The 25,226-nt window shown below is 41.1% G+C and overlaps 1 protein-coding gene across 1 annotated transcript; it reads right to left on the bottom strand.

Moving 5' to 3' along the window:
• Positions 1-5,189: 5,189 nt before the first annotated feature.
• Positions 5,190-23,232, bottom strand: SLC26A3 (solute carrier family 26 member 3). The gene is made up of 19 exons (XM_030549607.1): positions 23,102-23,232; positions 22,444-22,583; positions 22,195-22,305; positions 21,806-21,963; positions 20,436-20,600; positions 19,452-19,604; positions 17,827-17,909; positions 15,963-16,110; positions 15,715-15,828; positions 15,536-15,613; positions 14,353-14,448; positions 13,145-13,251; positions 12,445-12,514; positions 12,263-12,355; positions 10,309-10,404; positions 9,287-9,520; positions 8,213-8,267; positions 6,491-6,636; positions 5,190-5,453 (listed from the first exon to the last, which is right to left on the bottom strand). The coding sequence occupies exons 1-19, from the start codon at positions 23,230-23,232 to the stop codon at positions 5,190-5,192; spliced, it is 2,442 nt and encodes an 813-aa protein (XP_030405467.1).
• Between the last annotated feature and the right edge of the window lie 1,994 nt (positions 23,233-25,226).

Here is a 25,226-nt window from a genome sequence, read left to right as displayed (position 1 = left end):
TGGCATCCTTGTTAATTTCACTCCCAATTGTTGTTGGGGTGGGGAGGGTGTGTTTGACCATGGCAGGGGCAGTCCTTTTCTGTCCCCCAGAATGAGGGGATCTCCTATACACAAAAAACACAATCAAAATTGGGAACCTTTTCCAAGTTCAAATCTATCCCATTCCCTCCCCAGCAGAGGATCATGGATGTGATGTCCAAACTGCTTGCAGATCCTCTTTGAAATGTTACTGAACCACGCAGGGAACAGCTGATTTTAAACTGTTCTTATGCAGGAGGCAGGCTTCTCCCTCCCTCAGCCAGTCTCCCTGCTCCTGCTGCAAGCTAGAGGGAAGCCCCTGCAGCTGCTGACTGCCAGGCAGGGAGAAAGCATGGAGCCTAGTGTCTGCAGCCTGTCTGGAGGAGGAGGGAAGACATGGAGAAAAATGTGACAGTGAGTTTTCACTTTTTCAGGCTTATTCCAATAGTAAAGTTTTATTACAGACAGTACTGGTAGTAGTAATAGTAGCTTTATTTTCTCTCTCTATGTCATGCAATGGGAGGGATCCATGAAGTACATAGGAGAGGTGGGTTGCTTGTGATTGGACCATATTGGTAAGAAATGTAAATTACTTTCACCCCTGCTCCAAATCCCAGGGCTCCCATCTGCCTCTGCAGCTGGTAGCTCTGGGGGTGATTTAAAGGGCCAGCTCCTAGCTTCAGCCAAATCCTCGAGCCCTTTATATTCTGATTTAAAGGCCCCACCTCTTCCGATAAAGGCCACGTCTCTTCCGGTTGAGGCCCCTCCCCCTCCACAGGACTCTGGAGTACCGGTAAGTCCTTTAAGTAACTTTCACCCCTGTTCCTTGTCCAAACTTGTGCTAAGTCTGTTCACACATGGGTCATTCCATATTCTTCCAGATAATTCAGATGCCTGGTGGCGGTCTGTGTCAGGGGGATGCAGAAGAAAGCTGGGGTCAGTTGGTCAGGATTTGCAATGTCTGCTTCCCCACACCTCCCTCGTGCCTGTTTGAAAAGTTTTACCATGCAATGAACCACTTGTGCTTGATATCCAAGAGTGAATTTGCCTTCCAATGGTGGAGTTGGAGCAGCACAATACAAATCTGCATCTCCACAAGGTCTTGGCTCCTTGCGGGGGATGGGTGCATAATTTCTTTCTTCTATTCCACACTCTGACTCTTTTTGGCTCTTGCTTCTGTCACAAGCACAAGAACCTGTGTCTTTCCTGCTTTTATCTCCTCATCACTTAGATAGATGAGGGTTTATTTGGTGAGTGTGTGCATTGAGGGTGGGGGGTGAGACTGGTTTTACCAAACTAGACAAACTGGTGACTTGATCACTGTCTATAAGTACTGTACCTACCTGGTGAACAGAGATCTGATAATAGAGGGTTTTTCCACTGGCTGGAAGTTGAAGCTAGACAAATTCAGACTAGAAATAAGTGCCCATTTTTAATAGTGAAAGTAATTGCTATTGGAACAATTGACCAAGGATGGTGGTGGATTTTCCATCACTGGAAGTCTTTAAATTAAGATTCTGTGGTTTTCTAAAAGACCTGCTGCTGTTCAGTCACAGCTATTGGACCAGAAGCAAGAATTAATTCAAGGAAGTTCTATGGTCTGTGTGGGTTAGAGGAGGTCTGACTAGAGGCTCCCAATTGGCCCTTCTGGCCTTAAAAATCTATGACTACGTAAGTCCACATGGCATGGGGAAATGCAGTTTGGCTTTCAAGAAGCTCTGTAGCAGCAGATCTTTGAGCTGGGTCCTTCAGCCAATATGTCTTTTTGCAGGAGAGTGATACATCCAGTGGCATACATCCAATTAGAATTGGAAAATGTATAAAGGAGAAGGAAAAAAATGATTGAGTATGGAGCAGCTTCCGTATGAGGAGAGAGATTAAAAAGACTGAGATTTTTCAGCTTGGAAAAGAGACGACTAAAGAGGGGAGGATATGATAGAGAGCTATACAATCCTGAATGGCGTGGAGAAAGTGAATAAGGAAGTGTTGGTTACCACTTCACATAACACAAGAACCAGAGATCAGCCAATGAAATGAATAGGCAGCAGGTTTAAAACAAACAAAAGGAAGTATCGGGGTAGCTGTGTTAGTCTGTCTCCACAAAACCAACAAGGAGTCCGGTGGCACCTTAAAGACTAACAGATTTATTTGGGCATAAGCTTTCATGAATAAAAACCCCTCACTTCTTCAGAGGCATGTGTTTTATTTTGTTTTTTACCCACGAAAACTCATGCCCAAAAGAAGTACTTCTTCACATGATGCGTAATCAACCTGTGGAACTCATTGCCTGGGGATGTTGTGAAGGCCAAAACTATAATGGGTCTCAAAAAAATTAATAAGTTAATGGAGGAAAGGTCCATCAATGTTAGCCAAGATGACCAGGGATGCAACCCCATACTCTGGGAGTCTCTAGCCTCTGACTGCCAGAAGCTGGGTGTGGACAAGAGGGGATGGATCGCTTGATCATTTCCTGTTCTGTTCATTCCCTCTGAAGCACCTGGGATTGGCCACATCAGAAGACAGGATACTGGGCTAGATGGACAATTGATCTGACCCAGTCTGGCTGTTCTTATGTTCTTATGGCTACAGTGCAGAACAAGGCAAAATTTGAGAACAATGTCAGGTTAGCAGGGAAGTGAAAAGCTATCATCAAGAAACCAACTAGCGCTCTCTGTTGGCCTGTATTTGGGCTCTAGCTTTTGTATTTATCAGTAGATATGTGTGCCTCAGTCTTTGCTTCGCTGTCAGCTAATGTAATGCAATGGAACTGTAGTGCTGTTATATAAGTAGGCTGGGAAGGATTAGATTTTTGTTGGTAAATGTAGATTTAACCATACAGATACAAACCACAGAAAAAATATTTCCATTGATAACTGAAATGTACAGATAGGCAAAGTAAGAAAAATGCTGCTTAAGAACTTTTTTTAGAGTTGATGTAACAAGATTTACTGTGTATATTTTGACATGAGATGTTGACAATTTGTGTTTCAACAGTTTTATAAAGGTTTAACTTTTTGAATGCTAAAGTCTGCTGTCATTAAATAATTATCTGTCTCCCCATAATTTCCCTCAACTCTGAAAAATTTAAATAGGTAAAAAAGACTGAACCCCATAACTTTGTGCAACTGGGAAAATTTTATTTTGATAAAAATCTAAAAAGATGCTTAAAATAAACATCAGTATTCTCTGTCGAAATTATTAAAAAAATATAGAAATCTTATTCTGCTAAGGTTATATATAGGTGAGATGACTATCTAGCACCTGGCTGGGTGGAGCTATTTTTGGCATCTGGTGGAGCCAAATAAAGTCGAATTTTCACAATCCTAGGATGTAGCTCTAGCAAAGTACAGCAGCAATTTACTATTTTCAATCCTCTGTAAACTTTTTAGGATAACAACAATAAACCAGTGTGCCACCTTGTTTGTGTCTACACAGATACATGTACACACTGAGCTATTAAAATAATTATTTAACCATTCACTATAAATGTTCTCTTATCCTGTGTTTTATTTTGTGCATTTTATATCAGTTTGAGCCAAATTACAGGTATCTTCTCTGTGTTTGTAAATTGCTGTGTACGTTTGCTGCACTATATAAATATTTCAGAATAACCATGTGAATCACTTTACACACATTTGTGGAATAAAATATTGGGTTGGTCAGTTTAAAGATAATGCAGTCTAGAGGGATATCTCATAGGACCCAAGAAGAACTTTAAATAAATTATGTGCAGGTTGAAGATACAATGTGGCAGTCAACTATTATGCTATACTATATACATTACAAGATTTCAAACAGTTATAACAACAGAATATATACTCTTGTTACTATACTGGTTGTCTATAAACTGTTTGAATAATATACACATATATATACACATGTACAAATGGTGTTAACATTGCTTAAACCACTGTTTGTCCTTTGGAAGAAGGTAAATCAACAAAGTATAAAATCAGAAAAACTACATAATTTTAGCCTATATATAAAAATATATGTAGTGTATAACAAGCTTGTTCCAAAACTTGAAACATAGTCACATGTAATAAAGTCCCCTATACAATGTATCAACATATCTACAACTGTCTTTGTATGCTGTACTTGTGCATTCATCTTCTGTAGCTGAAAATCTGGTTGTTGGATGATGTAATTTGGAGAGAATTAGAATTTTGTTTCTGTTGGAATCTGTGGAAAGAAACAAAGAAATAAATATCACTTCTGGATAAAGACATTTTTATGTATCTACCTTTCTCTAAGCTATACAGGAGGACTTTCCAATCTAAAAGCACGCATGGGAAGATGGGGGTTTAACATTTCCAATCTCAATCATGTTACCCTTAGTGGCAATTCTGCAGCCCACTATTTTGGGAATATTTCCCTCTCACTCCTTTACCAACTATCTTCCCTGATGCCATCTCTCCAATCACGATTACAGTCAGACCCCTGGCAATCAAATCCAGCAGCTGTATCTGGCATTTGGGTAAGTGAGAATAATACTGTGCAGAAGAGGAGGAGCTCACTAAGCACAACTCCTGACATCCTTGTTTGGGGCTCAGTTACTGAAAATGTTTAAGGGCAGGTGCAACCTGAAATCACCTGTCCTTAGCTGAGCCTGAGTGTGGAGCTATCAGCCAAGGTGGAGCAGCAGGTTTGAGCTCCATCTCCTTCCTATACAGGCTCCAAGAGTGGAACTGCTCCAGCCCCAAGGTTGTAGGAATATTCAAGGGCTGTGAACCCTTGGGAGGAGGACAGATTCAGCATTGATAAGCAGTGCTTATCACATCAGCTGACCTCTCCCTGTCTCCCAATGTGGAAGTGCGTCCACCTGTTGCCAGCCCAGATGGCCATGGATAATTTGTCCTGGCTGGGCCATAACCTCCCACTATGGCTGTGGTTTGCCTTAAAGTGCCAGATACCAATCAGTGAAAAAGTTAAACAAACTCGATAGCTCATGGGGATAGAGCCTTTTATGCTAAGAGGTCACTTTTTGAGTCTGACCCAGGTGGTCGGTGATTGGACATTATTGTTCTCTGTTGGTGACTCATGGGAAGCAAATTGACCATCTCAGTCCCTATGGCAGTGCTGAAACCATAGCACATAGCCAGAACTGGCACCTTTGAGCTCAGTGAGCCTGAAGAGTGAGTGGGCTTGGAGTCTGAGCAACACTCAGACCCCTAGAAGCGGATACAGGACACAATGTGTATCACTGCGAGGCCAGTGCCTGTGCTTTCGCTTCTCTCTGTTGAGTCCTGGGAGCTGGTGAGGCCGCATCTTTCACAAGTGCTTGACTTCAGCCTATATGTGTTTAGAAAGTGCTGGTGATCTTCTGTTGCTGCCGACATGCAGGGGGGAAGGGAGAGGGGTGGCCTTACCGTGTATGCCCGGTTGCGTAATTCTCCGTTTGTATTGATGATATAATGATCACTGCTTCCCATCTCCTGTAGTGAACAGAGGGACTCAGGGTTAGAAAATACCCTCTATTTCCCTCTTTTTAGCTAATTTTAAAGGTAATATTGCTGTAAAGACTCATAAAATGTAACTCTTGAGAATCTTGACCATAGTGTTCCCCCCATCTGTGCCACTGGAGGGGACAGAGTCCCGGTGGAGGAGGGGTTGGTATGATGGAAGTGCATTCTCTGCGACGCTCTTCCTGCCCCTCCTTCCAGCCTACTCTGCTGGAGCTTGCTGTGCTCCACTGCCCTGTGAGAGTAGGATTGGGATGTGGGGGTGGCACTGCTCTCTATGGCCTCATCCCTTACTTGCCCTGCAGCGTCCTATGCAGAAATCTAAGTGGAAATGAGGTCTTGCCTAAACACACAAAAGTTGCACCAATTTAACTGACTCAATTTAGAAGCTATTTAAATTGGTACCATTGGTGTGAACACCCTTCAGTTGGTTTGAGTGCCTCATATGGATTTAATTTGAGCTGATTGAATGAACCCTTACTGAATGAAGCTAAATTTATATCAGCTACTTTTAAACTGATGTAAAAGAGGCCTCACATGGGGTTTGCACCAATTTAATTACATCAGTTTCTAAACCAATTTAATCAATGCAACTCTTGAGTGTAGACAAGGCCTGAGAATCCAAATCCAAGCATCATCTCCTCCTGAGTCCCTCCCGCAATTGCTGGGGTAGGGCAACCATGGAGTAGGGGTCTCTGGAGGAGCCAAATTGCCAGCAGGAAGGGGAGATAAGTCCTTGGAAAACCAGCCTGGGAATTCCCTTTACTATGGCTCCATCAGAGTGAAAGGCCACACCCCTGCCTTTATTAGAGGCCTCTGAGCCCTGTCCCCTCAAGGTGACAGTTTCAGGGGAACTCCACTGCATGCAATTTCCTGGGCTTCCTGCATCCTCCCTTGGGTGTTCTGGTAAGAGGAGATGATCCAGCCCCTTGAGACTATGTAAACAACTGGACTGCGAGCAATTTAAGGTGTTACTCCAGGGAAGAATGAACACATAGTACAGTGGTTACCTTCATGGGTTTGAACTTTGGTGAGCTGTCTCCATTCTTTTTTACCAAAATGTGTAAAACAGCATCATGAATGCTGATGAAAAATATGGAGGGCTTAATCTCCTCATCAAAAAATGCACATCTTTCCAGCTTGTCCAGGAAGCCGTCTGCAGAGAAACAGAATCAAACCACAAATCAGTGACTGACAGGCCTGCTGTCATTAAGACAAAAATGAATCCTCAGCATATCCTTTGAACGAGCGCACAGAATTTTCTATCTAAGTGGGTTAGTTTGGCTGCCACCAGCAGGGGCTCCAGGCACCAGTGCTCCAAGCGTCTGCCTGGGGCGGCAAGCCGTAGGGGGTGCCCTGCCGGTCACCGTGAGGGCGGCAGTCAGGCAGCCTTCAGTGGCATGCCTGCGGGAGGTCCACTGGTCCTGCAGCTTTGGCGGTGGGTACGCCGAAGCTGTGGGAAAGACGGACCTCTCACAGGTGTGCCACCGAATCCGTGGGACCGGGGACCTCCTGCAGGTAAGCTGCTGAAGGCAGCCTGCCTGCTGTGCTTGGGACAGCAAAAAAGCTAGAGGTGTGTCTGCTGCTGCAAGGCCTGATTCTCCACTGTCTTGCCTCTTAGGCATTCACTGTGCTAAGTGGACACCAGACAGTACATTCTCAGCTGGTAGCATTTCACATCCATCTTTTGTGCACTTTGCACAGAAGTGATGATACAAGGTGCACAGGAGAGGAGAACTGGCCCTTGTTGTTTTATCACCTCATTTAGGCCCCATCCTGTGGTGCCTTATACTAACTTGTAGAGGCCAAAAAGTTTACAAGCTCTCTCTCTCTCTGTGTGTGTGTGTGTGTGTGTGTGTGTGTGTGTGTGTGTGTGTGTGTGTGTAGGGGGGGCGGGGTTGGAGAAACCCACCTATGGGCTCTATATATCCTCTGCCTCATGCATGAGACCTTCATGACAGGTCTCCACAGCACACTGCAGATGGGGCATGGACAGCATGTCCATGTACAGTCTGGCTCCATATGGCTGTAATTCTGCATAGCCAGTGTCCCCTACGGCCTGCAATATTGGGACATGGTTGGTCTGTGTGGGTTCCTCAAGCTTCACTCTTAGTTTGAGTTCCCCAGCTATCTGTACAGAATGTGTTTATGCAAGCTCCCTTTGCTGTCCCAGAACTGGGCGCTCACTAGCTTTCAGGGGGAAAGGCAGAGAGAGCATAAACAGAGGTGATTTTTTTTTATCCTTCTAAGTCTGAATATTCATAAGTGGACTGAATCTCACTCTGGTGGGATGAGGGAAATGGAAGGATGGGGAGATCTAAGATGGAGGAAACCATGACAGTATCAAACCCTGAGAGGGGAAAAATAGACCCACGTGTATTTAGGGTGGGTGCAGATATTTTTACACATCTGGGTCCCATTTCCTCTTATCCACCCTTGGTCACAGTTGCATAAAAGGCTGACTTTAGCCAGTAAAAGCTTTATCTTCTTTCAAGTCTGTTTAGTTTGGCTTGTTGGTTTTAATCAATTAAAATCAGTACTGCTGATTTCTGCAAGACTCTCCTAATTTGAGTCTGACTAGATGCTTTTAAAGTTTCTTTTAGTATAAAAATTTGGTTTGCCCCTTCTAATTGTGTGGGGAAAGCAGTGTGTTGATAGAAGAAGCATAATTATACACATCAACAAGCAATTGGTTGCTTAAAACCAAGATTAACAGAAATGGAAGAACTTACCTTGTGCTCCCACAATATACACATCCACATCAACCCTGATGAAGTCTTTTAAAGTCTGTTAAACAGAAAGCAGGCATTGCTTAGAGACTAACTCTTTTGCATTAACTCAACAGCAATGGCAATGATTGTCTACAGCAGGTGTGCAGTACAGTTGTAAGATAGCATTTGTATTTTGAACACAAATAAATAGATTTATGCTGCCATTGGAGTTAGTGACAAAATTTTCATTAACCTTAATGAGTGCAGAATAGGTTCTTTAGATTGATGCTGGGCTTTGAAGCCAACCTTCTTTTGTAAGATAAATTAAAGTTTATAATATATTTTAAGAAAAGGATCAGTATTAAATAATATTAAGAGCTGAAAATGAAATTATTTGATGGAAAGACAATGCCGCAGTGTGATAAAGCATTATTGCTTCTATTTTATAGATGAAGAAACTGAGATTTCAAGAATTAAAGGACAGAATTTTCAAACAGAACTGCAATTCCTACTCAAGTTCATGGAAGCTGTGGGTGCTCAGTTCACATGAAAATAAGGCTGGTGCCAAAGTGACTTGTCCAAGGCAACTGTGGAAGTTGATGGCAGAAAAAGGAACAGAACCTAGGTGTTCTGATTCCTCACCCTATGTTTAAACCCTGAGACCATGATTCATATCTTATTGCTGTAAAACTTTCAGAACTGTTATCCGTTCAAGAAAGGAGTGTATAGCCATTGATATAAGTGATTGGAAAATTTAGATGAAAATGGGAAAAAAAATAGTTTTCATCAAAGTTTTCCATGGAAAATTTAAACTTTTTGTCAAAAAAATGAACATTGATGAATTTTTGATGAAAACTCAACATTTTCCATAGAAACCAGACACTTTTTGTGAAAAACTTTAGATAGTTGCAAACCCAGTTTTCAGTGGAAAAATTGTTTTGATGGAAAATTTCCAACTAGCTCCAACCATTGAGTCTTTATGCAATCTATTCCTGATCTCCTATTCAAATATGGGTGTACCTTTAAGAAACCTAGTACATTTACGTTTTTTCTACTTGTAAGCCCTGGAGAGTTGTTTCGTGAAAGGTAATTTACCGCTTTGAGGACTCTCAAGGCAGAAACATCAAAAAATGATACTGCTGTGAAATCAAGAATGAGGCTGTGGATGTCAATTCTGGGCACGGTGATGTTGGGAGGAAGTTCTGCGTTCCAGTCAATTTGAAATGGTAAGTCTGCCATGTTAGTGGGCTGATCCAGCTCCTCTATTTGATTGTTGTCCAATTCTTCATCAGAATCATTCAGACCATTAACAGTGCAAATAAAGGATTTCTGTATTAAAGAGAAGAAAAGGCCACAGTAAACATTACAGCCTCAGGTGTTATCCAGTGATAAGAGTACACATTGATGTGTACACTTGATAGTATACTGAGGCACTGGAGAGCTGAAGCACTGATTGAATGCATCATCATTCACTATTTGTGCTTCACACTGGAAGTAATTCTACCTCCTTGTAGCCATTTTGACATTTCTGTTTTGTTCCAATTAATCAAGGATTTAGCACATGCTCCATAGCCCACCGAATGGTAAGAAACCTCTGACCAGTGGGCTTTGGGTCAGGCCTATAGAAAGTGTGAAGGATTTTTCCTCAGAGAAAACCAAGTACCAGCTGTGAGCCAACATTAACTATAGGCCAAAACTTTTTCTCTTTGGGATCTGGTTCTACAGTCTGAGGGCAAACAAAACTCGTTCTGAAGACAAGAGAACTTTGCCTAACATTAAGGCTGCAGAGGGGGGTCCAGGGTGTTTATATTAACAAGCTTATTTTTTAAGCTTGTATTTAGTTTAACAAATGGTAATATGTGGGAATACTTATCCAGTCTTACATTATATTGACATGGAAGAGAGTTTCAAAGGCACAAGGGCAATTAAGTACCCAACCCCAGATCCTCAAAGCTATTTAGGTGCCTAATTCCGTCCTTTGAGGATTTGGGCCTCAGCTCCCACTGAAAGTCCATGAAAATAAGATGCCTAAGTCTCCCATGTGTCTTTGAAAATCTTTCTCCTAATTTATACCTTTCATCTCTGCTAGATAATAAGCTCCATAATATAACACTTACAGGTGTCATTTGCAGCTCTCCTTTCTTCAGCATCTTTCTGATTTTCCTCAGAGCTTTATTGCGTTTGCGCAACACCCTCAATGGATTAAAACCAACCTGCAAAATAACATCTTGATTAACATTCCAGATTTCTTTTTATAAAAACAAAAAAAATCCCAGTATCCTTGGATCTGAGAGAGAACTTGATCATCTAAAAAGTGATTAGTACTAGTAAATTCTTGGAAAGTGACCAAGCTAAAAAAAAAACAACTCTGAACAAACCTTAGATGAATTCACTATGGTAAATTAAAATCAAGCACAGAACAGTCTTGAGAAAGATAGTTTGTTGCGTTTAAGCAAATGATCTGAATCTCCGAACCAGATTCTCATCTCACTTACACTGAGGTAAATCTGAAGTTATTCTTCTGGACACAGTGGTTCCATTTTTTAAAAAGGATTAACATGGTGCAACTGAGATTAGTGTTGGGAATTGGCCTTGTCAGCATTAGCCCCCCACTTGGTAAGGCAACTCCATCTTTTCATGTGCTGTATATTTATACCTCCCCATTCTATTTTTCACTCCATGTATCTGACAAAGTGGGTTCTAGCCCATGAAAGCTTATGCCCAAGTAAGTCTGTTAGTCTCTAAGGTGCAACAAGGACCCCTCATTGTTTTTGTATTCAGTCGGTTTGCTGGTATGAATAAGGGGCCTGATGCAAAGCCCACTGAAACCAGCAGCAAGGTTTGGGCTTGTGTTTACTGGGTACTGCCTCAGCACAGGTGGTTGGATGTGACCTCTTGAGGTCCCTGTTGCCTCTACCTTTCTATGATTCCATGTTCAGGGGGAGCAGGCCTTGGGCTTCAGTATCTCCAGTATTCTCATAGGACTGAGATTATGGTGTGACTTGACCCTGAGGTTGTTCAAGGAATATTCTCTCTGTAAGGCTAAATTGTCCACTCAGTTTGTCGACTATTTATTTTAGTAATAATTGGAGATATACCGATCTCCTAGAACTGGAAGGGACCTTGAAAGGTCATTAAGTCCAGCCCCCTGCCTTCACTAGCAGGACCAAATACTGATTTTTGCTCCAAATCCCTAAAGTGGCCCCCTTAAGGATTGAGCTCACAACCCTGGGTTTAGTAGGCCAATGCACAAACCACTGAGCTATACCTCCCCCTTCAGTTTTTAGGACTGAACTACTCATTAATAATAACAAATAAATTATCCTGTCCTCATGTAGTACTTCTATCAATGTAGAGGGAAGAGGCTGACTGTTGGGAGTGCCGAGTGAGAGATATAAGGAGACTGGGTTGCTGTGGAGGGCTGAACAGTAATGCTGAATGATGAAAGGGGGATGTCTATTGTTTTCAAACGCACCAGCCACCAAACATGCAATCAGTAAGATGTGGCCTATCATCCCTTTTCACTTAGCTCGTGTGCTGTCACTTGTCCCCTTCTTCTGCCTGTCTTTTTAGACTGTAAGATCTTTGGGGGGAAAACTGTGTCTTACTCTGTATCTGGGGAGAGCCTAGTGGTTCTACTGCAATTTGAATAGTAATAATAATAGTATCCTCTTTTTTGTGTTTGTGGTCTTTTTTTCCAGAGGGACTTTTAAGAAAATATATAGTTACAGTAGAAATTCAGCACAACTGTAAGATAGGCTGTCATTTTCTTACACACACACACACAGAGTCAGTACTGAAGTGAACGCTGAAGACCCGAATGCCAACCAGAGTTTAGGATGGAAACTAGCCTAAACGTTTCTGTCTATAGAGGTAATTAATGATGATAATGGTAATTGTAGTTGTGTGTTTCTACTCTTTTTGGACTCAGTTCTAGGCTAATTAAATCACATGCTGAACATACAAGTTAATTATTATTAATTAAGTTTTATTTATCTTTAATTTGTTATGTAATTCATTCATTTGAACACAAAGTAATTAATTTAAAGTGATTACCAAGAAAAAACTTACAGAGGTGATAAGTTTGTCGTGAAAGAAGTCAATATTAGCAAAGAAGATCGGGGCCGGGCAGCTGAAAATCTTCACTCCCTCTGGCTCATATATCTACTCAACAAAGTGAGAGCGTTACTTACAAGTGTTTATTTCACAGAAATGCATACAACAGATGATGTAAATAATATACAGGCTCTTACATCTACATAATCCTTTCTGTTTTTGTAGATGTTGCTTCTTCCAACATTAGCCAAAAGAGTGCACTTTGGACTGCAAACAAATACAAATCAAGTTATTTATACACCATGCTGGAACATAATGGAATGAACAATTGCTGTTGTCTTAAAAGTCTTATCTTGCTGTTGGAAAGCTGTACTGCCTTAATGGCTGATAAAATAAGATGATCTCAGCATCATGATAATTGTACTGGTCATGGAATGCATCTAAGAGCCTTTCGCTCTAAGAAAGACAATTAACTATGAAAAGTAAATTCAAATGGGAAAAGAGTATCTATATTGACAGAGTGCTGTAGCTTATTATGGGCCAGACTGCGAACCCCGTACTCTTACTGTCTAACGTTACGCACATGAGTAATAATTAGAATAATACTTAGCTATATATGAGCTAGATATAATAATTATTATTGTCTAGATTATATAGTCCCATTAAAGTGTGATTCACATGCCTTTTCTTATTAACAGGGAGCAGAACACAACATTCTTATTGCTTCCCCTTGATTTATAATATTTAGTATCCAGAATTATCTCCTAGAATTGATTTTGAGTGCAAAGTTGCAGGCCACACTGAGGCCTGGAAAATTTGGTCCTCTATGTCTTTAAATGAGTTTATTTTCAACATGCAGTCTTGACAGGGTTTACATTATATTCAGCATTTACTTACAACTGTGTGCGGAACACTATGGTCAGGAGTTCAAATCCTATTGAGACTCCTAGTCCAATAGCAAGCCCCAGTATTACAGTACATAGGAATGTCACAACCCATATCATCTGTAAAAAATTATACACAATTTTAGATGTTAAATTACACTAGGAAGCAAGAGTATAAATCCAAATAGGGAACCAGAAACTCCAGGTCTGATCTGGACTGTGCCTATGCTCTTGGGTAAAAATCTTTCTTAGTTAACAGACCTGAGAGAGTGAGATTTACCAATCTCATGGGTGTGCTGAAAGGATAATTTAGTTAGTTAATGCTGGAAAGTCTTTTTGAAGCTGAATTCTGTATAATAGATGTGAAGTGCTGATATATTAAAAAAGCACGACTTTGTATACAAAAGTATACTCAAAAATATCTGGCAAAAGGACAAGGTAGAATGTAAATCATGATATCGAGAAAGATAATATTTGTGAATATAATCTCGTGTCGAGACAGGAAAGTTTAGCTACTGTGAATGTATTTAATTGAAAACTTGAAGTATTTAAATAATAATTATAATAACACTTTGCATTTTTTTATCACAGACCTCAAAGTATTTCATCATGGGGGGTAAAGATCCACATCCTCATTTTCAAACTGGAAAACACGGAGGCCCACAGTAGCTAAGTAACACAAAAAGTGAGTGGCACTGTTGGGCACCAAACCCCGATCTTCTGATTGTTAGAGGTGTGCCTTGTCTACTGGCAATGCTGCCTTTCAGTCATTTCTATGGCTTTATCATTAGCAGTAATTGCCAAGCTACACTGTAAGCAATGATTCATGTACATAGCTCTCATTGGCAGTAATAGGAGTTACATACATGTATTGAAGTGAAAATAGGTCCGTATATGTGTAGCCAATGGGCCAAATCTTTACCAATTTTTCTGTCACTTCTTTATATAATTGATTTTGAATGGTGGGATTTTTTTTAAGGAAGAAGACTGATGAAATGGGTGAATGTGAAGGGTGAATGTGAAGATTCAAGAGAGAGAACTGAGCTAAAAGAGATGAGACTGAGTGAAAAAATATTTTTAAAAAATCTTGTATAAAAATACAGGTCAGAAATATGTTCAGTGCGATAAAGCAAGACAAGCTATTAAAATAAACTGAATCTTTAAGATAATTTGCAAAATAAATTGGATTTTATTCTTAAGTGTAAATTGGCGGCTACTTACACAGTCATATTTGTCCTTTTTCCATAAAACACCTATTTCTTTGAACTGCATAAGCATCCCCTTTAAATTGCCAAGAGCCAAAGCTGCAAGGACTGACTGTTAAAAACACAAAACAGAGCAAATGCCAAATGTTATAATTACAAGATTCTAGTAACAGACACCCAGAGTATGGGCCAGAGGATAACGAGTCCTTCCTGCTATACTGATGCTATGGGCCAGGATGTGCCATTAAGCTAGAGCACTGTATTAGGTGTGATGCAGATGCCTTCTGCACCTCCCTTTGGGATAGTGGACCATGTGCTTCTATTTGTGGCTGGCCTGCTGCACTGGCCAGTGCAGAAGAGGGTGAGGCCACACCAGTGGTGGTGCTGGTCTTTGCGAGCAGGGCAGTGGTGGGTCATTGGTGGCACTGACCACACACAGCAGCACTCTCCATTCTGGCCTGGTGCAGAAGGGAGGCCCTAGGGGTGGGCTGGAAGATAGAGAGTGAGCCCACCTTGCATTCACCCAGCAGTGGTGACTCCTGTCCGCAGGACTGGACCTGGGTCCCCACTGTGGGTATTGTGACCTGGAACACAAGGTTACAGAGCCATTCAGGTTTGGCCCAGCCATTCCTCTGTCATGATGGAGAGCTGGCTGGGCCAAGTTGGACTGAATGGTGCTATGACATTGCATACAGGGTCACGGCTCCATGTTGACCCTGTGTGCTATGTCACAACATACGGAACAGGGAGCATGGTCCAGCCCTGTGGGACACGAGTCACTACTGCCAAGGGAGTGTGGGGTAGTCCCGTGTGAAAATTTGTGTTGTAACCTTCTTTTTGTCAGTTGCACAAATAAAATTCTATATCATGGACATAATTCCCTATGTAATTATCAGAGGGCTCAAAACACCTCTAGAAGTGTTACAATTTCTATTAAACTCTATTGACTATAGATCACTTCCTCCCCATACATGCGGGGTTCAGGGAAGGAGCAGCTGACCCTTCCATTCATGCAGACAGGGACAAAGTCACACTTGGAAAGTCCCCTCTATGCATTGAGCTGGGGAAAACAATCAGGCCCTGACACAATCCTGTCCTGCTCCCCCTGAAGTCAATAGCAAAACTCCTACTGACTCTGGCTGGAGCAGTGTCAGGTCCTTGATGAGTAGGGATACATCCTATGCAAAAGTAGAGAATACCTTCTGTAATGGTTCCAGAAGAAATCCAATGGCCAGGATGACAATCATGACAATGACAGCAGAGAGAAGACCAGCAACCTGTTGAAGAAAAGGATTTCACCATGTCTGCAGCCTAGAGCACTTTGTGCAGCCAGTGCCATGTGGCATTCAGCTCTGTCAACATCTTGTATTTGCAATACCTGTGTTTTGCCACCTGTGCTTTCCTGCACACCTGATCTTGACAGCGATGTACTTGCGGCAAATCCGCTGAATGCTCCACAAAATATGTTACTCAGGCCAAAGGCAATTAATTCCTAATAGAATAAAGAACATGAGGTTTTTTTTAAGAAATAGTTCTGAAAAAATAATTCATAAGCCAAAGCATTTCTAAAGCTATGTTCATTTGCAATGTATTATGGTCATATCAATTTAAATGTTTCTTGTTTACCTGATTGCCATTTATGGGATAATCATACTTGATGGAATATACTTTAGCGACCGAAAAGGCTACTGCAAATCCAACAATCGCTATGGAAAAAGCCTCACCCACACAGCTTTGGAAAACCCTCATATCAAGTTGAATAGGAGGCTTAAATCTGTAAGAGAACCCAAAAGAGAGAACTGTGCTTTACTGGGGTTCTTAAGCAAACAGTATGACAACCAAAGCATTCAGTGAGCTTGGTGACAGTCCATCTCTTGTGCTATTTTAACTGTACACTTTTCTGTAGAGGTGGGACCAAAACATAATCTTGCATCTAAACACCAATGAACTTCAGGGATGTTTGGATCAGGATTGGGATTTTTCAAACTGACTCGGTTCCCTACTACTCTGCAATCAGCTCAGTTTGCAATTCAGTTATCAGACTCTCTTTACTGGAAGTTAAATCCTGTAAGGTGTCAAGCACCTGCGATGAGCATTATTATTTGTAAGATACACACAAGGCCCTTCCTAAGTCAAGGGCTGACTTGTTGCTGAGACCTTGCACAGGTCCTCTGCACTGGAGTGGATTTTGCTCTGTAGGAAAAAACTGCTGTGATTTGCTCTGGTTCTTTAGACAGTTAAATATTTGCTAAGGAAGGTCAATCACCAAGTTTAGATCTTTTCCTTATTTCCTGCTCCCTGGCTTTTTGGGCTGGAGCTTTTGCAGTCCAAGGGCAATAAAAAGACATTCTTCAATGAGCTGGTTTTTCAGTGCCCTTAAATTGATCAGTCAGAAATCTGAGGGTCGGAGCCTGTTGAGCACTAGTAGCTGTTCCTCTGCTGGCTTCATCCACTGAAGCACCAGTGACTGTGAGCACTTCCCTGTCGGGCCAGTCAGAAACATTTCTGTTGCAGCCGTGTATTATCATGCTATGTTTCTTTCTTGTTATATACTACTGTGCTTATATTCTAAATGTAGGTATTTATGCCCTACTCATCATGGGGGATTTAGAGATGTTATAGTAATCTAAGCAAACTGAGTCGTAATAATGTAATGAATGCTGTATGTGACCTGGTCAGTCAGGTGAAGTTATTATATATTGAGTTATAAGACTTTTTTACATGAATGTTTTGTTCCAGTTTAATAAGGGGCTGTGGGAAAAGCAAGCAGGAGGGCAACAGAACAATTACAGATAGGCAACCTCTCAAGAAACACATTAGACACCTACAGGACAATGGACTATTCCTAGGCTGTTTTGCCAGGCTGAAAACTAATAAATCAAATGGTTATAAATAGGTAACAAGCTTTCTTTGAGGGCAAGAGGGAGCTCAATTGTCAGGAACTATTGAGGGGGACAGGCTTGCTTTAAGTAGACTATTTGGTTGCTGGAAGGAACAGAATCACAGGCACTGAAGACAGGTCAGGCCCATTGAGATAATCACGTTTGATCATAGGGGACTGCAGTTCAAGGACTGGTCTGAGTGCCAGAATTTCACGATTCCACTCTAAGATAGCTGACGGCCTGAGACTTGAGTCGGGGTGTGCTCAAAGACCAGGATGGGACAGAAAAGCAGTTAGGCCGGTAACTCTGGCACCCCTTCTCCTAGTATTCAACTGGTCATTTCACATAACAAGAAATGAATGAATGAATTCTCAGTTTCTTGGAAGAAAAAATGCTTTTCATTACTGAATAGCTTTTATCTACTGAAAATTAGTCTGTTGAAAGCTGTGATATTGCAGAATGCAAAAAGTTTACTTAACTTCTCGGTAAGTAAGTTTTATTAATGCAGAGTATTTAATTAGAAGGCAGAGATGGGTGAATTCTGTGTTAAGAACTTGTTTAGACAGCATATTGTGCTACACTGGAAACTTTCAGAATTATACTCTTACCCTTTTTCTAGTTGTCCAATGACATCAACTTGAAACCTCTCTTTAAAATTACAGGCATAGGATATACCTGCAGCTACGACTGTCTGTAAGGTAGCAAAATTACCTACATTAGGAATTTGCAAATAAGACCACAAAAAAGTCACTATTTCAAACCATCCTTTTGCTTCTTCCTAGCAAACATTGCCTCTTTGATGTGCTTTCTAATGTCCTTACTAGTGGTAGATTAGGCTTCCAAAACTAGACATTTTCCTGCTATTCAGAGCCGAGGCGTAGCCAGCATGGGACATGTGGGTGGGCCTAAACTTTGGGTGAGTGGGCAATGACAGAGGGCAGGGTAGGGGGTAGGAAGGGTTAGGGAAGAAGGAGGGATTGGGGGGGCCTGCCTCCCCTCTATCTCTCCAGCCGGCCTTGCGGGGGCGATAGACACTCTGGCCAGGGGTTCCTTGGGGCCCCCTGTGTGCACCCAACTCTGGAAGGAGATGCTGCTCTCCAGCGCGCACAGCTCCCGGCACCCATCCCTGTCCCACTGCCCCACAATGTCCATCCTCCTCATCTGGTGCTCCGCTGCTGTCCCTCCCCTTCTGGTTGGGCTGGGGGCACCCAATGTGCAGCATCCTCCAGGTCTGGGCTGGGGTAACGCTGGGTCCAGACCAAAGTCGGGGTCGGGGGTGGGCCTGGATGCTAAGTGAGTTGGCCATGGCCTGCCCAGACCCAGGCGTGGCTATGCCCCTGATTCAGAGGTAAGTTTTAGGTGTTACAGGTGTGTCTGTGTTCGTAATCCACCTCAAGAGTCCAGAAAATGTTCCCATTAGTGGTGGAATACGTCCATACAAAATGGACATTTTCTGCTCTCCTTAAGTAGAAAAAAGTACTACAATAGTCTACAGTACCACAACAGTGTTTCTCAACCCTTTCCAATTGGGGACCCCTTATTCAGAGTTTTGTTACCCCATTACATTTACTATGAAAGCAAGAGTAAACACTGGAGCCATGCTATGGGCTATATACTTTATTTGTGTGTGTGTTTTAAGAAGCTGATGGAGAATAATGGATGTTGAAGAATATAGGACGGGTGGAGTGAGACAGTGGGAGAAGGTCAACTGCATGGACATGAAAGGGGCAGAGGTACTGCATGTAACAGATCAAAGGGTTATAAATAGTTTGATCTCAAAAACACTGAAAGTTTTGGCCAACCCAAAGTTATTCTGGAAATCTGATTTATTCATTTTGCTTTAGATTGTAATAAAATTTTCAAGCCTTGTGACCCCCCTGCCAGTCATGACCCACCAGTTGAGAAATACTTTTCTGCGGTAGAGTTCCAGTAGAATGTTGTAGTGCTTGGTTTTAAGGGGAGTGTCTGATTTTACAGATAAATCAGACATAAAACATTTCACAAATAATGCTTTTTTCTCTAAAGATATGTTAAATTATAAAACAGTGAAAGAAATGTAAAGCACATAATGCTCTGTCAGGATGTATAAAACCCACAATGTTTTTTGTCAAAGATAGAGAAAAGACGGCAGTTGAGAAAAAGACTATAGTACATAGAAACAGGTTTAAAATTCTGCTTTGGGTGACACTATTGTCAATATACACTTGAAATAAGGAAGTGGAATAATCCTTACCACAAAGAGTTCAATTGGGATGGGCACTGGTAGTTTGGTTTTGTATCGCTCATTAATTTCTTTCACCACAAACACAATGACCAAGATAATGAGTCCTGTGACAAGATCTGCAATGTTTGTCTTCGTGATCTGCCCACCAATCTTTCCCAGAGTCTACAGAATTAAAAAGAAAGAGAGTGCCTTGAAATAGGCTGCCTTGGCTTGATGGAGTGGGCATCACCTTTAAAAAAAAAAAAGAAAACATTTATTTTTCTGTAATTATTATTTTAGTCAGGATTTAGTTCTGGTGGAATGGTTTGGACTGAGACTCCTGCCGAGTAAAGAATGATATTTATCCACAGCTAGACAACAGCAATGCTAACTTCTCCACAATGACCCTCAAACCTGACGTCCTGGTCTCATATCTAGGGGTGAGATGGTACAATATCTAAATATCATTATTTTGTGACAATAACGCAGCTTTTTGCAAATTGCTTCTTTTCTTTTTTATTCTGAAGATTCGGTTGGTATAACTACTTGGTGAGATAGAGTCTGATGTACTCTACTTGTCTATGTAACTCACACACCTCTTGGGTGTGGGGCTCTGTCCTAGCTAGTGGCACTGAGACCACTTAGAGAGAGATTAATGACATTGCTTTACAGCTCTAGCTAAAGGCCAACTGGCTTTTAGCTCATGTAGTAGAGTCTCATGCATTTAGCTCCAGAGGTCCTAGGTTCAATCCTGACTGGGGTCTGTTAGTGTTACATCATGTTGTTAAGTATCAGAGGGGTAGCAGTGTTAGTCCAGATCTGTAAAAACAGCAAAGAATCCTGTGGCACCTTATAGACTAACAGATGTTTTGGAGACATGCAGACATGTCATGCATCTGATGAAGTGGGTATTCACCCATGAAAGCTCATGCTCTGAAATGTCTGTTAGTCTATAAGGTGCCACAGGATTCTTTGCTGCTTTTATCATGTTGTTAGTAACTGGGGAATACTTACACAGAAAATTGAAAATGGTTCCTTACATCCAATAACTGGTAGCTGGAGTATGAATTTCAGCTGAGACACCACAACATGGATAGCTGCAGCAGTAGTGAAACCACTGATTAATGACTGAGAAAGATAAATAATCACGAATCCAACCTGTAATGCTCCCAAAAGCAACTGTAACACAAAACAACCAATCATTTGTTAGATGTAGTTAGAAGAGAAGCACAATATTGCTGACCGCAAACATTCAAAAATCATGATTGGGATTGGTTTATGAATGATGAGATTTTTTTTTAAATTTTTTAAATTTTGCATTCTGGATTCTGAGCTTTTAGGGTTCACTTGCTTCATGTTTTCAAGCTTTTCTCTGCAACCAAGAGGATCAGGAACTTACTTATTAAAAAAATGAAAGCTGAGATTGTCACCTAATCTCATAACTCCAAGAGCTGGGGCTTTAAGAAACACCCAAATATTGTGAGACTTGCATGACAGTGAGCAACACTGGAAGCATAAGTAACAACAGTCATTGCTACAGAATTCCTAAACCGCTGAGTTATACTTTTGATCCAAAGTAAGAGTATAGATACACAGCAAAGAAAAACCTGTGGCTGGCCTGAGACAGCTGATTTGGGCTTGCGGGACTGTTTCATCTCTTTGTAGAATTCTGGGCTCAGGCTGCAGCCCCAGCTCTGGGAACCTCCCACCTCACACCAAGTCAGTGGGCATGGGTCAGCCATGTGGGTTTTCTTTGTTCTGTAGACATATTTTAAATGTCCTGGCTGTTAAGATTTTCAGTGTATCTATATTTTTTACGCATTATAAATCTTTCATATTATGGAAACATATATCTGCATTCAATACACAGGAATGTGTTCCACAGTATTATTTCCAGAACAAAATGGAACTAAATATATTTGTCTTCCTCTCTGACTTCATCTATATACTGTATTACTGTAATATGGAGCTTCCTTCAGTATGACTGTTTACCTCACCAATATCATCATTCCATTCTGTTCTCAGACCTATAGATATGTATCATCGCCCCTCTAGGAAAAATCTGGTTAATGATTTTACAATAAGTGGAGGATTCTGTGCTTGGATAGCCTGTGGGATCGGGCCCATACGCAATAATTTTTTTAAATAGAAATGTAGCAGCATATGAAAGGTAGGGCCATCTTTAATGCCCTTGTCATTAACCTGCACATCAATAGCCATAGAAGCTTCCATATAGCTCACCCAGATGGCTCCTGGTCAATGGGACAGATTCACCCAGTCAGGAGGATAATGGTGGTTATGGTTTAATTTATAGCCCCTTGGGGCTGGCAGCACGGAGGAAGGATAGATAGATAGGTAGACAGATATCATTATGAGGTACCAACCTGAAAAATTCCAGCAAGGAGTGATACAGTTGCTGCCACCTGTATCCTCTCTTCATCTAGTGCCGTAGAAGTTGTTAAAGTGCTGTTTCCAACACTCTCCTCATCGACTAACTTCAGAACTACTTCTCCCACCATTATGCTCAGAACAGGGAATGGACCTAATTGACACAAAATAATGCAGTAAAGCTGGATGGGCAAAATATAAGTTTCCATCAACCACAATTTTATTTCACATTTGAAAAAAGTTACAAAGCTTTCTGAAATGGAACAGTGTGTAATAAGTTACGTCTGAGGATTTTAATTTCTTTATTTATTTTCCGCATGGAGTTAATAAAACATAAGCTATGAAAGAGAGCAGAGTAAATAATGTGTAATATGACTTAACTTACCAACAGAGATATGTCTGGAAGTGCCGAAGAGAAAATAGCCAATGACTGGGAAAAAGGCTGCATAGAGTCCGTATCCTGGGCGAACATACACTAGTAAAGCAAATGCTAGACCTGTAATGATAGAAAACATAGGGAATGTTAAGCACGTATTAGAGGTGGAAGTCTACAGGATCTCTCAACATGGACTTACATGCTTTTTTATCTTAAAAAAAAACAAAAGACAAAGCAAAAGCATTTCCTAAAGATTACCTTGCAGGACAGCCACCAGCCCTGTGCTGATCCCAGAGACAAAGTCACTCAGGAGCCATTCTTTGATGCGATATGCCGGCAACCAGGAAGTTATAGGTAACAAACCAGTGGCAATATTCTTGGCCTTTTGTGGGGAACATCTGAAAATATGTGACAAGCCACAGTTCAGTCAGCTAACATTTTTTAGTCAGTCAATAGTGAAACCTAATCTTGATATCTGAAACTAAAGGATAAGAATTTAGATTTCAGCCTGTCAGATGTATCCAGCATGGAACAACCTGCCTGTGTCATAGCCCCACCGTTTCAGGAATATTTTTAGGCAAACGGGTGACACATTCCTCCGTGGTGGGACTCCATTGACAAGAGTTACACTAGGGGTCATCTGAGTTGAATGGATGGAGTTATCTCAGTGATGAACTGAACTGAATTGAATGAAGTTAAGGGATGAATTTGTCCCTCAGTGTTGAGAGTTAATGCTTGTTTTCTTCAGAATGGGAGAGGTGGATGTTGAAGAAACCAACAGCAAAAGCTAGGTGAAAGTCTTTATGAGACTATCTGGAAGGAAGATTGTAAGGATATAGTTCAGAATATTTGAGAGTTAGGAGGTAGCTCAGGGGATCTATTTCTAACGTCAATATTTAGAAAAAATGTTTCTTACCTAAAACATACCCTCAGATGATCCAGAAAGGTTTTATGGTATCTGTGCACTTTCTTATGTTCTTCGCCAAATGAGTTCTCTGAGTATACCGGTCTGGCCACAACATACTGGTTGCCTACAGGTTCAACCATTTTTCCTGAAGTGCTGGGTTAGGATGGAAGATTCTTATGTATATTTCTTTGACACTAGTCACTTAAAAGCCTGAAAATAAATAACAGAATGTGCTTGTTAAACAACTCAGGAGGAGCATTATGAAGTGCACAGATGAGTGGTTTCCAAACTGAGCATTACTACCTTTGAAGATCAAAAGAAACAGGATTAAGAAAAAGAAATTTTGTTTTGTCAGAGTGACCTCCTTCCCTCCCCCTCACATTGCTAGGGAGCATTTCACCAGGGCAAGAAAACTATTTTTCCAAAAGAGACAGTCAGAATGTTGAGATTGGGTCAGGGTTAGCGTATCTCCTAGTCATGTGTTTACCAATAAAATCTACCTCAGTCAAGGGAAACTGATTGTTTTTAATACAATTTCCTGTTGTGACACTGAGCATGAAGAACACTGTGGGCTGCCAGGAGGTTTGGGAGCTCACTGACTCTGACCTAGAAACCTAAGGAGTAAAGATGTGTCCAAGCCCTTGGACTTTGTGAAAGCTTGGAACTGGAGTTAAACTTTTTGGCTTGGATCCATAAGGACTAAGGAATGGCTTTACCCAATAATAAGGATAATTTCCTAGATTATTTACTTTTAAGCAGATGTTTCCTTTACAGCTTCTTGCATGCTTCTGCCCCATGCACCTGCACAAGTCTTCATCACAGTCATCCCCTCAGTGTTATTTTCTATCCTGCTCCTCACGCATACTAACATTTTATTTGTCTGCATTGAGCAGAAGTTTTTACTGAGCTGTCTACTATAATCCCTGGTCTTTCTCCTCAATGGCTACAGGGAATTTAGAATGCAGCATTGTGAATGAGTAGATTATTATCATTCTTCCTAGAGGGCATTATCTCAATCTTTTCAACAATTAATTTAATCTGCCATTGGGCTGCCCATTCACCAAGCTTGGGTAGGCTCTTCTGAAATTCTTCAAAGTCTTCCTAGTTCTGATTAGCCTAAATAATTTTGTGTTGTCTGAAAAACGTTTCCACCTCACTGTTCATCCCCTGTTCCAATCATTAGTAAATCTATTAGACAGCATCAGTCCTAGAACAGAAGCCTGGAGCACCAGCTGTATAATCTTTCACAATCTTAAAAACAGACTGTTTATTCTTACAACTTTGTTTTCGGTCTCTGAGCACAGAATTTTCCAAACTGTGTTGTGTGGATCATGGTGGTCAGAGGAGAGGTGACGGGCCACTTAGTGCTAGTTCCCTCTTGTTTCCAACTGCTAAACTGCATTACAGTATATTAAACAAATATCTAACATTTTGCTTCCATGTATGCAATTGTTGAAGTTGTCAGAGGTATGTTAATATATTTGCAAATGGGAAGAAGTGGTCTGCATGATTGTGACTGCGAGGACAGGTGCTTAGTCATGAAACAATCTCTGCATCAAAATCTGATTCCCACCAAAAAAAAGTTTGAAAAATTTGTTTAGCCCCTTTCTCATCCATGACAGAACTCTACATGTTACCCCATGACTATTTAGTTTCTTAATAGCCTCTTGAGGGAGACTTTGTCAATGGCTATATAATGTCTAAATAAATTATGTCAGCTGATTCTCCTAAAACCACTCTTTTGTTGATATGCTGTTTTTCGCCTTTGGCAATGGCTTGACAAAATATTTCCATAGATGATATAATAGTTGAAAAAACTTCTTACTACAAAAAAAATCAGACCTAAAAGGTTTTCCAAAATTTGAAACGAAGCCATTGCGCGCTCCACCAGACAAAAATAGTTAAAACCTAGGTCCAGCCATAGCTGGTTTATTCTTCCAGATCCTGTCACAAATTCCTCTAAAGTCAACAGGAGTCTTTCCATTGACTTCAGAGCCTATCTATCTTTAGTTTTATACTTCTGCCCATCACTGTAGTATCTGAGCAGTTGGATCAGACCCCAGACCTGACGCAGATGGTGTTTAAATAGATGCGGTGTTTTATTTTATTCTTCCTTCATTGATCCTTAATCTGC

The sequence above is a fragment of the Gopherus evgoodei genome, chromosome 1 (genome assembly GCF_007399415.2).
Source record: "Gopherus evgoodei ecotype Sinaloan lineage chromosome 1, rGopEvg1_v1.p, whole genome shotgun sequence".
Lineage (NCBI taxonomy): Eukaryota > Metazoa > Chordata > Testudines > Testudinidae > Gopherus > Gopherus evgoodei.
This window is presented reverse-complemented; position numbering and strand designations above follow the sequence as displayed.